The sequence below is a fragment of the Struthio camelus genome, chromosome 9, assembly GCF_040807025.1.
Source record: "Struthio camelus isolate bStrCam1 chromosome 9, bStrCam1.hap1, whole genome shotgun sequence".
Classification (NCBI taxonomy): domain Eukaryota; kingdom Metazoa; phylum Chordata; class Aves; order Struthioniformes; family Struthionidae; genus Struthio; species Struthio camelus.
The window spans coordinates 18,530,475-18,544,034 of record NC_090950.1 but is presented as its reverse complement, the minus strand read 5'-3'; the positions used below and the strand labels follow the sequence as shown (position 1 = coordinate 18,544,034).

The following is a 13,560-nucleotide window of genomic DNA, read 5'->3' as shown; positions in this document are numbered from 1 at the left end:
AACAAGGAGAGAAATACAAAACTAAAAGCCATTCCTTTTAATATTCAAGTTACAGAAATCCAATTTAAACAGTTTTAAGCTTAAGACAAAAGATACTTTTTTAGATCGTAAAAAGACACAAAATTGAATTAATTTGCATGCACTCAAATGAAGACAGCAAAATACTAGTCTCCAACCTGAGGCGGCTGGGGTATGGTGAGGCGATATTCTCCTTGTTTGTCTCGATTGAACACAACCTTCCAAAGGATCATATCAAGGAGGACATTCTGTGAGACATTGCAGTGAGTGGGAAGAATTAAAGAAACTAGTGATCATTTGTTGTTAGTGTGCACATTACAAATAAAATTTGAAATAGTGTGTTAGGCATAACTAATTCAGTGCCAGGCAAAACAAAGAGCTTACATTATTTGTCAGTACTTAAGTACTTAACATTTTCATTTAAGTGTTCACCTGAGATTTAAGAATAGGAACATGTACTTCAAAGCAATTGCAATACTGACCAAAACTGCATTCATTAGTACAGTTAAAAATATATAAATACACATAAAGTGTTTCAACACTTTTTTTAAAAACCTGAAGCACTGCACACATCAGCGCTTAAAGCAACATTTTCTGAAATCACCTTTAGCACTGTAGTGTACTTCATACTGTAGGTTTTTCTTTTTTTTTTTTTTTTTTTTTTTTTTTTTAAAACCAGTGACATACACAGAAAAGCTTGCGTGGGGTGGCAAACCCACACCACTAAAAAGAATTCTGAAGGCCTTAGGTGCTGTTCCTGATTTTTGGAAGAGAGGGTAGATGTTGTGCACTATGTTCTGCGCATCTAGTTATTCTTTCCAGGCTGTGTGGGTGGACTAGAGAGCCTGGAACAAATTGGGCAAAACAGATGTGAACCTGTACTTCCCAAGGCCTTAAGCCTATGACCCTCTGATTTTTGAGCAGATTCCGCGTTCAACATCTGACTAATCTCTACCACTGAAAAAGGGGAGCTGATCAACTAGACTTGTATACGAAGCATTTGCCAAACAATCCCTGAGCTTGTTAAAAGCTTGTTTTTGAAGCTGCTCCGTTTCCTTCTGGTTTAAGTATGTGTCTGTATCAGGCATTTGAAATGAGGAGGAACAACTGCTAAGATTTGCCTTTGTTGTGCTGTATTTTCTACCATCTAGAAGAAAGAATAAGCGTGAATTGTGAATTTAGTCTGGCACCCACGGGGACAGAGCAAAAGCTTTACAGCATTCCAGAAAACATGTTTTGGACAAACACATTCAGAAATCATTCCTGTTGTGGAAACAATTAAGAAACTAGATGGCAGTGGAGGCAAGAGTGTCAAATTGACAAGCATAACACATTAAGAGTGATCTAACCTCTCTGCTTATCACATCATTACGAGGCACTTGGAGACAATACTACAGAATTTGTTTCAGCAGACTGAACAGAAACTATGGATTACGTACACCTACAGAGTGCCTTGTTGAAACAAGTAGATGCCACCGGCAGCTTTTCCTAGATACTAAGAACGTGAACTGCTGTACTCGGTAACTCTGTAGTGAAAAGTCTGAGAAGAAAATCCGATCAGGTACACAAGGACAGAAGGGCGATGCTTACTGAAATGTTGCTCACTGAAAACCTGCACTGCAAGTGAATGAATGAAATAGCTTGTGATTCCTCCCCAACACACTGGAACTAATGAGCTGGCACTGCATGAAAAAGCCTCAAGGATCCTGAAATAATACTACTGGAGTTGGACAAATACAGTTCAAAGGGTGGGACAAAAGATCAAAATGTAAGGTGAAAATATATATCGTAAAACAAGGCTTAGGATTCGAGGATCGCTGGGCAACGCTCCTATTGGAAACTCACCACATAGCAGGACAGCTTATCTCTGTCCAAACAAAGCACATCACAACTAACAGTGAAAGCGGAAGAAGTAGTTTAAGTCAAATGCAGCACGTCCCAACCAGTAAGTGTCAAGAAAACCGAATTCTAAAATTACTCCTATTTCACTACTAAAGCGTGGGCAACAAGACAAACAGGAAAGTCTGTCTAAAAGGAATGCAAGAAATCATCCCACCAGTTCTGGCAACGATAAGTGACTGAAGTGTTACACGTTACTAATTATTACCTGTACAGGAAGAAGGGTGTGGGACTGAAACATTGAGGGAAGGCAAATGCTTTGCAGTAGGTGCTACTTAGGTTATGCTTACTGAAAACTCCAAGATTTACAGACTGAGGTGGCAACCAAGGTCCCGGAGCAGAATCTTAAGAACACTAAATTTAAGACAGAAGAATTTCGTCCTCAAGACATGTGCTGACGCACAGATTGACACCATGCTAGAGCTGACTTTCTGCCAGAAACTTTGCACTTCTAGTATTGAGACATACCCATACGTCTAAAAGTTCGAAAGATTATCTGTGTAATTTCTCCAACAGATAGCTTAAAACTTATTTCTCTTAGAATTTCACTGGACTGAAGACTGTAATCACCACCTTTTTATGCTCAATACATTTACACAAAGGTCAGTCCCAAACAGTAATTTCTTAGTGCTTCAAAAAAGCCGATTTCCAGGGATTGTTGCAATAAAAATATCAGGATTGGCTAAAGAGAAAAAGCAAATAGAAAAAATATTTTAATCTAGGAGCTTTAAAAAAATTAAAAAAAAAAAAAACAAAAAAATCCTATGATTCTGCAGCCTCAGAACCACCATTCTGGGTCAGTGATGAAGAAAGTAATATATATAAAATTTAACTTTTAAAAAATAAAAAGGTAGTCAAAAATTAATAACTTAATAGTTCAAAAATATGACAGAATTAAGGGCATAAGTGAAAGCTCCATGACAAGCAGGGTTAAAATAAATACAGAGTCATCTTAGCAAGGAACAGGATCTTTAGGAGGGAATAAATTTGTTAGCAAGGCAGAAGTCAAAGAATTTAATATCTACTCTGTTTGTGTTTCTGAAAAAAAACACATTCTCCCATCACGTGAAAATGATGAAATATATGTTCCCTATAGAGAAGAATAAAATAGAATTCAAAGTCTTTGTAACTTTAATCAAAGCATCCTAAGTAAAAACAACACAAGCAACCAATGTTTTGAAGTCATGAATAAAGCAGAAAACTTAATCTTAACTGGAAAGAGTATTAATGCTGTAGCAGTATTCAAAGGCCAGAACGGTATGATGCAAAGCAATAGTATGCTGCTTATTTGATAGGGATCCCTCACACGGTAATGGAAATACTGACTAAAAGCTGCAGGAAGTGTCATACAGGAAAAAGGATAGTTGTACTGCATAAGCGCTAGATAGTACTAAAATGTCTTTTCATCCTGCAGGGGGGAAAAAAAAAAGTAGCTGGTGAGTGCAGTCAAAAACCAAACGCATTTAGGTTGGAAATAAGTCATCATTTTATCAGGGAGAAGACCTAACCACAGGAATAAATGACTGCCTTCGAATCTTGACTCTTTCTGGAAGATGCACCTCAATTAAATCCCAGTTCTTGAAAATAACATAGGGGTGTCTGGATGAAAGGTAGAGTGTGTTTCTGCCCACACTAACTCTAGAATCGCAGCAGAAGAGGTCAATATCCAAACTGACTGCATGCGGACAAGCTCAGGGCCAGAAAAAGCAGATCTGCACAAATATCTCTACTTTTGGACTTGAGCAAACTATTGGAATCAGACTGGATGAGCAGGTTATATAGACACGTAATATTCCAAACAATAAGCTATGTATATGATTCAACAGAATAAAGATCGACTCCCCTAAGGATTATATATAATGGTCTGCAACGTTTATTTCTTTACTATGGTATGTTATCCTGAAGTGAATTATTTCAGCAGATAAACTTCAACTACTTCTTAGGACAATACTCTACATTTAAGCCTTTCCAATTTCCACTCCCTCTTCTTTGAGGAAAAAATGTTTTTAAAGTTATACCTTTAACATAGAAAACTTTGACACCTTAAATCTAGCCTAGAAGTACACTTGCAGAAGTATAACCTTAGAAAATAACAACTGCTCCATTTCCATAGATGTGTTCTCAACAGAGACCTTCTAAACACAAGACAAATCTGTACCCTGAAAACACTAAGTACACAAGTATTTTTTCCATTTGAATTTCTTACCTCCACCAACACGGATACAATTGCATTGACAACAACAATGATGAGAATTCTTAGACGCCACTCATATGGCACACACACGAGCTGTGAGAAAAAGTTGCCAGAGGTTAACAACATGCGCACAAAGTAAAATGACACAAACGTTCAAAACAAACCGGTAGTTGTAAACTCATACACACACATTATAAAGGCACAAGTCTATACATATAGAAACTTAAATGCAATAGAGCTTATCAACACTTAATGCAGAGTGCATTAGGTAATATTCTTTCTCACTCAAGGCATTTCCCTGAGAAAACTTAAGGGCTCTAATCAGTGATCCAGTTGTAAATTCGGTGCAAAGTTTTTGGCAAAAAAGGGGGATGCTAACTAAATTAAGCATTTCAGTTGTGTCCCTACAAGTACATATTAATTTGGTTTAAGTTACTCCCTGCCAGCCACAGACGAAAAGTCACAGCTCTAAAGGGTCAAGTATGCCAAAAAGAAGCTAACCTGTTATCTGAGGAAGTACAGAAGTCTGTGCATGTATCTATCGAATCTTACCTCAAGAAACGTGTCAATAGATTCAACTGGATGCAACATGATGAAAAATATGAAGACATAAAGAACTATCACAGATATAACAAACAGAACTGGAAAAAAGAGAGAGAGAGAGAGAGAGAGAGAGAAAGAAAAGAAAAAAATCAGGTTATCTCCCAGTCAAAGACTTTAGATAGGTTTTGCATATATCAGAGGTTCATTATTCCCTGGAAATACCTTATTTTTGCCCTCTAAACCCCATCCAGGCAGATTGTTGGAAATATGAGTTGTGCTGCATTGCCAATAGCCATGAAGAGACAAAAGGCCAGAGCCTCACTGGCTCGCCTGCAGAAGTAAAAGTCCCAAAAGAGCCAGCTGGCCCACTCAGCCATGGCATCCAATGGCCATACTGGAGCAAAAGAACAATAGCACACCGCACAGAGCAAAAAGGACTGAAAAGCAGCTACTTGTGGAAGCTTTTTGAGAAAGAATAAGACTACCAGAACAGAGCGATTTAGGAGTAAATTCACACCAAACTGAGACAAGCAGCTGTATCACTCTTCTCCCAAAGCACTTTGCCTCTCTCTGTTGCCAGAGATATGACAGCTTTATACGTCTATTTACGCAATAGGAAACAAAACCAAAAAAAAAAAAATCACATCCTCATTAGAAGTATATTTCACATATTTGTACTCTGAAGAAATATAGATATTCTTGTCTTCTACAAACCAAGAAGTTGTTAACACAAATTTCCCCACACATGTTGTTTAATACTTCTTTATTTCTATGATTATCAGAGGATAACCATCCCACCTTCTCATAGCAATGCTATTACTGCTGAAGGAGCACAACCGGATTGTAAGCAAACCATCGATAAGTACGCGGATAAGTAATGTGGAGTTTTACTTGCAACTGTACACAGAAAAAGAAGTACTTACAATTTTTGTAGCATGGTTGTCTAAAGGGCTTTCCTTTAGAAAAGACAATTGCCACTATGAGGTACTGAAAGCTGGAGATAAAAAACAAAGTCGTGTTTTCATAATTTTTAATGTTATGTTCATCATGGAGAGTCTCGTTCTCATAGTGGGCAGAGCTGGTGCTTGTGGCATCCAATAAATGACACACACTACAACACAAAAAACATTTAACACAGAGTTAAGGAGAAATGAAAATAAAGCTAGAACCTATTATTAAAAAAAGCAATGGCCATAAATTGCTACAGTAATTAAAATAAGCATATCCTTGAAAATCTAATACAGGTAATAAGTCAAAACTGGAGTACGGAGGTAACGAGTTTTGTGATTTTGAGCTTCGAATTCTCGTATGTGTCCAGCCTGTAAGTTCCCTACATGAACTGTTTTAGGAACTATCATTACAGGTGCACTTCGATGACAAGGTAAGAAAATACTGCAAACTAAGAAAAGATACAAACAGCTCTCTTCATAAATTTGAATGTGATTTATTGGAACTACAACGGGATAACATGACTATATAGTCTAAGAATTAAAATAGGTCTGGACCACAAATTTCAAATTTGGATCTCAGCTGTCCCAGAGTTGAAGAATATTCAGATCTCGTATAGTTTGGCTCTGACTCAATTTTTCATTTCAGCCACTGAATAACTCCTATATTTATCAATATGCTTTTAACAAAATATTATCCCATAATCAGTCATTATTTGTTGTTTCTTGTCCTTCCCTCCACCTAGAAATCAAATCTGTGAACATTCTCCCACTAGATTATCTCCATCTTTTTGGACAATGCCTACATGCAGATAAAGAAAACACCTACTTTTCTTGCTGCCTAATCATAATTTCCATTTGTACTATACATTTTCCCCACATTCTTCTTCCCTCAAATCAAACATTAGACTGTGTTTTCCAGTCATTAGCCTGGTTCAGCTAACAAACTGCCATACAGAAGGCTCAGTCCCCAAAGGGCGTGGATAAAGAAAAGAGCAATTATTGACTATTCCCTTTCAGTCATTATCTCATCTCCAGCATGGAGCCACTGAAACACTTACGCAGATTCTGTTGTCCAATGCTCATACCAAGACTGTTGTCTGACCCAAAAAAACCCAAGGATTTGGAAAGCAAAGCAGATGATGATCTGAGACAAAACGGAACACAAAAGTGGACCTGAGATAAGACCTGATGGAGGCCTTTGCGCAACAAGTTCCTTCCAAGCAGGGTTCAAACTCACTGCAAAGAGAAAGAAAAGTAAGCTATACGTTGAATCATTACGCCTCTCAAGAGTTACCCTCTTCACATTCTACGGAATTAGAATGGCCTGCCAGTGACCTCTAGGGCTTTACACTTAACACATTTGCCTGCGTGGTTCAGAACCTCCGCTGTGAAACCGCCTGTACAAGACTATGCCTTGCCAGTTTATTGTCACAGTGACTCCTATAGGTTGGTTACTCCTGACAGCACAGGATGAAAGAGGACAATAATAGCAGATACAAGACTAAAGGAATTAGCAGTGTGTTTCGCCACATCCCAGATGTGGCGGTCTTAAGAACTTAGTCTTAAGCTGAATTTTTCTGGCACAAGCACTATATCGCCTCTCTTCGGTTTTGCTCTCCCATGGCTTTGGAGAACTCATTTCTTTAAATCTTGGAAAGCGGAATTCTAATGTTAACCTGCAAACTGACCACTGCTTTCATATGTGGACTTAAATACTTCACTAGACAGCAGGTTACAATAAGTATAATCCTTTGCAGACAGAAGTCCAACTAAATATGCAAGAAATTAAAGACATTTGAGAAAAATGATGTTGGCACAGGTAAGGTTTTGATTCTACCAATAGCTTCCTCATTTCAGGACAACTTTTTGCCTCCCCATTTTGTGAAGAACTGCATTTATAAGATCATATCCATGACCCGTTTTTCATAAGAGGTCTTTTCACAAATCTCAGCTGTATTCAGTTCAGAGTTGCTTAATTCATATACTGCAATAATTGTAACATCTTAACCGTGGGGCATGGTGCTCACTCCAACCAACAGCATGTAATACAATGTTAAAGAAAATTCTCTTTGCTTCATTGCTCATAGCTGGAAGATAGTTGAACGGTACGGAAGCCAGTAGGGATAATTCATCACAGTACTTACTAGTGAAGACAACCACCAAAATGATTGCCAAATCAATGAAGAGAAACTGGAAGTCTCCCAGATTGCTCAGGATCTAGACAGAAATCACAACTGAAACATTGGTAACTTCTTCACACCAAGAAACATCTTACAGTAACAATCCTACTACATTAACTCTTTAAGTTTTACTCTATAAAAAAGGGAGCCAGTTTGGCAAGAGATTGCCTTAAATCTGGTAGAGTCTTGAGTACTCTACAGTTCACAGATCAAATCTTGAAGTAGAAAGGTATGAAACAGCTTGTTTCAGATTCAAAATACATAAGCTGTTAATTGAAAGTTGTTCTTAATCAAAACTTAGCAGGGAATCTTACAAATCCATTAAATAAAAGCTTAGGCCCACAGCTCTAAACACCATAGCCCCACTACGTAGCCATTCAGTTGTCAGAATTTCCATCTCCAAGTTCCTTTAGTACTTTGTATTTTGGGTAAGTTACGCACGCAAATTAAAGTACAGGATTTTCCACCACATGACACTACAGTGAGTCCAATCATATCAACAGAAAATACTCCACGCGGTTTTTTTCCCCCTCCTAACTCAATCCTTGTATCTGCTCTGCTTCAATCCTGACATAAAGGGAATGTACTGCCTTTAAATTAAGTTAGGATGTTTTAAATGCTGACGGTCTTTAAATAATGGAAAAATCATATTTTTTTCCACTTCTGTACTTATTTGGACTTCCCATTCATTGTACAGACTTTCCAACTGCAGGGATTAATTAATGCCTTTTAAAAATGGATGCGGCAATGTTTTTCATATAGCCAGTATAGAAAACACCATAACTAGCATTACCTTTAATCCAAAGATTTTAGAAGGTATATGTTACTTACACATACTCAGAGAGAACTGCAACAATTTATGCTAAATATTTATCAACTTTTAAGTAATATTCATGTAATTCAGAGATTAAGCACAACACTTAAATACTTACAGAATACAGCAGCGTAACACTGATGTACTGGATAATGCTGTATAATGCCATGAACTTAAAAACACAGAAGGAAGTTATTAAAGCAGCACGGCCTTCCCTGTCAAAACAAACACGATTTTATGTCACTAGTGAGCTTTCTATGCAGGCAGTTATACTCTGCTTAGCAAAACGTTAGCTAAGATTAAACATATCAAACCCTTTGAGATGCATAACGCTGAAGACAGAGCAGAGGCATGTAGAGAAAAAAGGGGTAGAAATGGTACACTTCCAAGTGCATCAAAGCTGAGAGGGCCTTCTGAACAGAGGCACCGCCTTGCTTCAGCGTTCTTTGACTTTGCGTGGTTTTCCAATGACTGTTTTTAAATGAATTTGTGCCTGAAAAGCATCTATTCCGCCTAAGTTTATTATGCGGTGAACGAGCACGCAGTCAGTCACAGTTGCTGCTTTCAGAGATGTTTCCGATTATGCATTACTTCCATGAATTCCACAAAGATTAAACTAGATTCTTCTCTGGCTGACCTTTATCCAAAACAATTAGGTAACTTCCAATTCTAGAATCAAAAAAATCTGCCAAACCCCATTCAGGACAGTGCTGAGGACTGAAGTTAACTGAAGAATTTTACTGCTTATAATTACACATAGTCCTCATGGAAACTACAATAGTTCACAAGATACTAAATTAAGCACTAATTTTAGAAGCTGTTGCACAAAAGTGTGCTTTACAAGGGCAAAAGGTAAATAAAACGCTGAACTCTGCCACGGCACGCCTTTACGCAAAGGGTCTTTACTAAAGAAGCACAAATTACTAAAAACTTATTGCTTGCACTTTAATTCAAATGGGCTTCCTGTAACATCAAACACGTACTAAGATAGAGCATGCAGAACAAGTTGGATGCATATGGATGCACACACTGCTTCAAGCTAGCTTACCAGTGGTCTATAAAACACTGCTTTGAATATTGTTAATTGCATTTATATAGAGAACAGTATTTGTTAAAGGCACAGCAAGTGATATTACCTGATCAGCTTTGGCACGCAGGAAATACTAGGTGTTCTGGAAGTGAATGGCGATGCCACAGAAGCCTCAAGTTCAGACAAAGATATGCCACCATGTGCCCTCTTTAGTGCCTGCCAGTTAGCATCAAAATAAGAGATGACATTTTTAAAGCAGTCTCTCAGCTGTAAAATTTAACCAAACAGCTCTGCATGTAAAATGAAAACATACTTACTCCACAATCATTTGCACCATCTCCACACATGCCCACATAGTAACTATAAAAACCAAACAGATGTCAGCTTTCTGCACCATTCCCTAATAACAGCCCATTTAATTTATATCTCTAAATACATTTATATTACTTGACATATTCAGGACACGTACAGACAAAAGTGATCCTTGATAAACGAATTACTATTCCCATTATACACATAAGGAAGCAGACAGAAAAAGCAAACAGAGAAGTAACATGACATATCCAGGCCAATCAAATCAATAACGATTACTATCCTTCTGTCATTCCAAGGTCTAAAGCATCTTTTGCTCTAGGAAGGACAGACTTTTGCAGCACTTGGTATCGCTACAAAGTTTTACAATCCTAAAAGCATCAGGACGATCAAATTTCAGAAAAAACAAGGAGGAAAAAAAAGCAGTCACACGAGTAACAGTCTCAAAGTTAATAAATAGTTTGAGGCCTAGCAACAACACACAGGATACGATAGATTCACGAATAGAAGTTATCACTTTAATACCTCTTTAACAAACAAGAGACATCCGAGACATCCAAGACATTTGTTTACTAAGCCAAGTAACCAGATTTAGAAATATGCCAGTCAGGTTAGCTATTTATCAGAGTAAACTTCCATAAAATAAGATTTTCACAACTGACCAGCAGATGGTACTGTTCTCATTCCAGTTTGGCTTATGTTCCGAGTTACCAACTCAAGAAAGCTTTCCTCATTTGGTTTAACAGCGTATAGCACACACAGGGAGATTTTTTTTCCTAATACACTGAACACGTTGTCAAAGCTCCCTCCCTCCCCCCTTGTACTTACTCTACATTTTGTAAAGCTTCCACCAGCTGAGTTTTCTGATCAGGTGCCATGCGAGCAAACACAGTGCCATGTAACACAAGCTGGAAAACAGGACATTTCTTACTGTTCATCACAGGACAAAGTCTATCCATCATCAAAAGGGCCCAAACTCAAGTAAACTGCTCACCTTGGGTACCAGGTCCTGGAAATGCTCCAAAATCACTGCAAATGACTTTCCATTCATTGCAAAATGGTATTTGGTCATCTGGAGATCCTCAAGGCTTTCATGAACCAATTTAATCGGAATATCCTATCATCAAAAGTATTTCAATTCTCTAGAGGTAATGTATTTACATAGATACCTTGCAACTTTAAGCTAACACTCAAAGCAGATATCTCTGCAGATATCACACTAGTGTAAGCTTCAGAAAATTTTAATTAAAAGAAAATCTTATGCAATATAAACACCTACTTGAAAACAAGAACATATAGCTCACCATGTTCCAATTACAAGGAGCTAGAGCAGTCTTAACAGACTTAAGAGTAGCAAAACTGCCTCCTGCACAGCTAAAATGCCAAATCTCACATGCTATAAATCAAAGTTGAAAAAGTAACTCCAAACTATTTTATCACTCTTTAGTATTTTACTATCTGAAAGTTAACCAATATCTTGATTTTGATTTGCCAAGGTGCTTCATGAAATAATTTCAAAAAAGAAAAACTTAACAGCAAATCTAATTGATAACACTCTAGGGGAAAAAAATGCTCAAATTACCTCTGAGTTTATGGCTGGTGATGAACTAGTGCATTTTGCGAGGGTATCTGCATAATGCCAGTTGATCCTGGCAGCCTGCCCATCCTTTGGAGGTAGTGCTTCAGCAATAATGACCTTATCCTGAGGTAGAATCATTCCACAGTCTCTGGCCACAGAGATAGCAGTTAACATGTTATCCCCTGTTAAACAATTGCATTTAAAAAAAAGTTTCTATTAAAAAAAAAGGATCAGTAGCATGCACTAACATTCAACAGAAGAGACACGCTAACAAAGCCAGTTTTAAAGCAAGAGGACTGCCTAACCTAACACTGACACCCTTAGCACAATACAAGTCTACAACAGTCAAAGTTTAGCCCTGTAAAACCCTTCTACTGCCCTAACATCACTAGAAATTGTTTGCTTCTTTCCACCGCAAAACTGTCTTATGACTAAACCTTAATAAATAGTTAAAACTAGGCAGAAAGCATGTGGTCGTTTAAAGTACGCTTGCTAAAAACATGGTCACAGCTCATGCAGGATCAACAACGAGTTCCAGCCAATCAACACATTCTTCCAAAGTTACAACACCTGTGATTGAAAAGCAAACACTACATGGAAAACACTGAGCGCACTTACAGACAAACCCAGCCTTGCTTGTAGGGATGTATGTAGTTAGTCTCACAAAAAATTCAAAGTAACTTGTCATAGGATAACTCAGGCTGGTAGGCAGCCTCAGGAGGTCACATCTAGTCCAGCCTCCTGCTCAAACTCCAAATCCAATGCAAAGCAACTTATGCATGGTGCTGGAGAGAGGAAGCTACAAAGTGGAATAACGCCAATATCGATTTCAGACCTCTGCCTTGTCAGAGCTCCTTTCACCCACAGCGAAGCAGACTGATGTCTGAACAGTCTCACAACATCTTCTATGCTATAAACCTATATCTAACCTAAACGCTATTCTATAACCTAATTTAAACGCTAGGCTTCTTGCATAAACATAGTAAAATCCCAGTCTATTGGCACTAAAATTTTACTTAATGCTTCACTTATCAAGTCCATGTTTTTTTGGTCTGAGTTATATCTTTTCAATATAAATGTATTTACATGCTAACCTGTAACCATGACAGTGCGAATGTTGGCTTTATGCAAATCTTCAAGTACAGCAGGGGTTTCTTGCTTCAGCTTGTTTTGCATTATAATTAACCCCATAAAATCCATGTTGCTTTCAATAGCGTCTCTGTAGAAAAACAGGTAACAGAAAACTTCAGAAGAACTGAATTACTAGCTGTAGTTTAAAGAGCTCATTTTTTCTGTTTATCAAAGTAAAGAGAAATGCTTATTTTTTAATCATGAAGAGCGTGAAGAATCAGCTTTATAAAAAGTGACCTGAGAGGTATTATTATCCCTATTCATTTATACTTATTTCCTTTGTTTACGTTTAAAATAAAAACATAAAGCAGCATGAAAAAATGTTGTTTCCTCTCAAGTACAATCGTTCCGTTTCTCTGCAAGAACTCTTTCTACAACCACTTGCATTCTCAAAAAGAAAGGTAACTCCTGAAAAAATGCTCTGAAACTGACTGCAGGGCCATTTTTTATTTTATTTAGAACGCGCAGCAGAAATTCTAATTTAGAATTTCTTCTCCATATTAGCTACCAAGTTTTGCTCTCAAAACTAAAGAGATTAGTAAAATTAGTCATTTGCTTAATTAGTTAATTTGAGATTTTTTTTGGCTGTTTTCCAGGAAAGTCAGTATCCATAGGGCTCCGATATTCTACTACTAATGTAGATTTTCACACCTGAAACTGGAAACCTGTTTCTTCATCTTGTATCGTTTTGGCAAAATTCATCTTGTGCACAGAACTGATACAAAGCTACAGAGTCAAGGTTAGCATTCTCGTAACAACGCTGCACCTTCAAACTCTATGGAAAAAATATCATTATCCACAAAACTAGGACCATATGAAAAATAATTAAAAGGAAGTTCTATTCTTACAAGAAAGAAAAAGAAAACACCCTCTTTCTACCGAGAGGTTTTCTAATGAGAAAATGGTCACC

The 13,560-nt window shown here is 37.5% G+C and overlaps 1 protein-coding gene across 10 annotated transcripts in view; it reads right to left on the bottom strand.

The window, feature by feature from the left end:
- Positions 1-13,560, bottom strand: part of ATP13A3 (ATPase 13A3) — a 66,501-nt gene that overhangs the window by 5,764 nt on the left and 47,177 nt on the right. For 9 of the 10 annotated variants that reach the window (XM_068953944.1, XM_068953946.1, XM_068953943.1 and 6 more), the window contains 13 exons: positions 12,614-12,738; positions 11,523-11,701; positions 10,935-11,057; positions 10,769-10,848; positions 9,946-9,988; positions 9,735-9,844; positions 8,717-8,813; positions 7,749-7,821; positions 6,663-6,840; positions 5,578-5,765; positions 4,664-4,752; positions 4,124-4,204; positions 177-266 (listed from right to left, as the gene is read on the bottom strand). In XM_068953944.1, coding sequence (XP_068810045.1) covers positions 177-266; positions 4,124-4,204; positions 4,664-4,752; positions 5,578-5,765; positions 6,663-6,840; positions 7,749-7,821; positions 8,717-8,813; positions 9,735-9,844; positions 9,946-9,988; positions 10,769-10,848; positions 10,935-11,057; positions 11,523-11,701; positions 12,614-12,738 — 1,456 coding nt within the window. The remainder of the gene's footprint in view (positions 1-176; positions 267-4,123; positions 4,205-4,663; positions 4,753-5,577; positions 5,766-6,662; positions 6,841-7,748; positions 7,822-8,716; positions 8,814-9,734; positions 9,845-9,945; positions 9,989-10,768; positions 10,849-10,934; positions 11,058-11,522; positions 11,702-12,613; positions 12,739-13,560) is intronic. The other variant, XM_068953951.1, reaches the window with a different exon arrangement.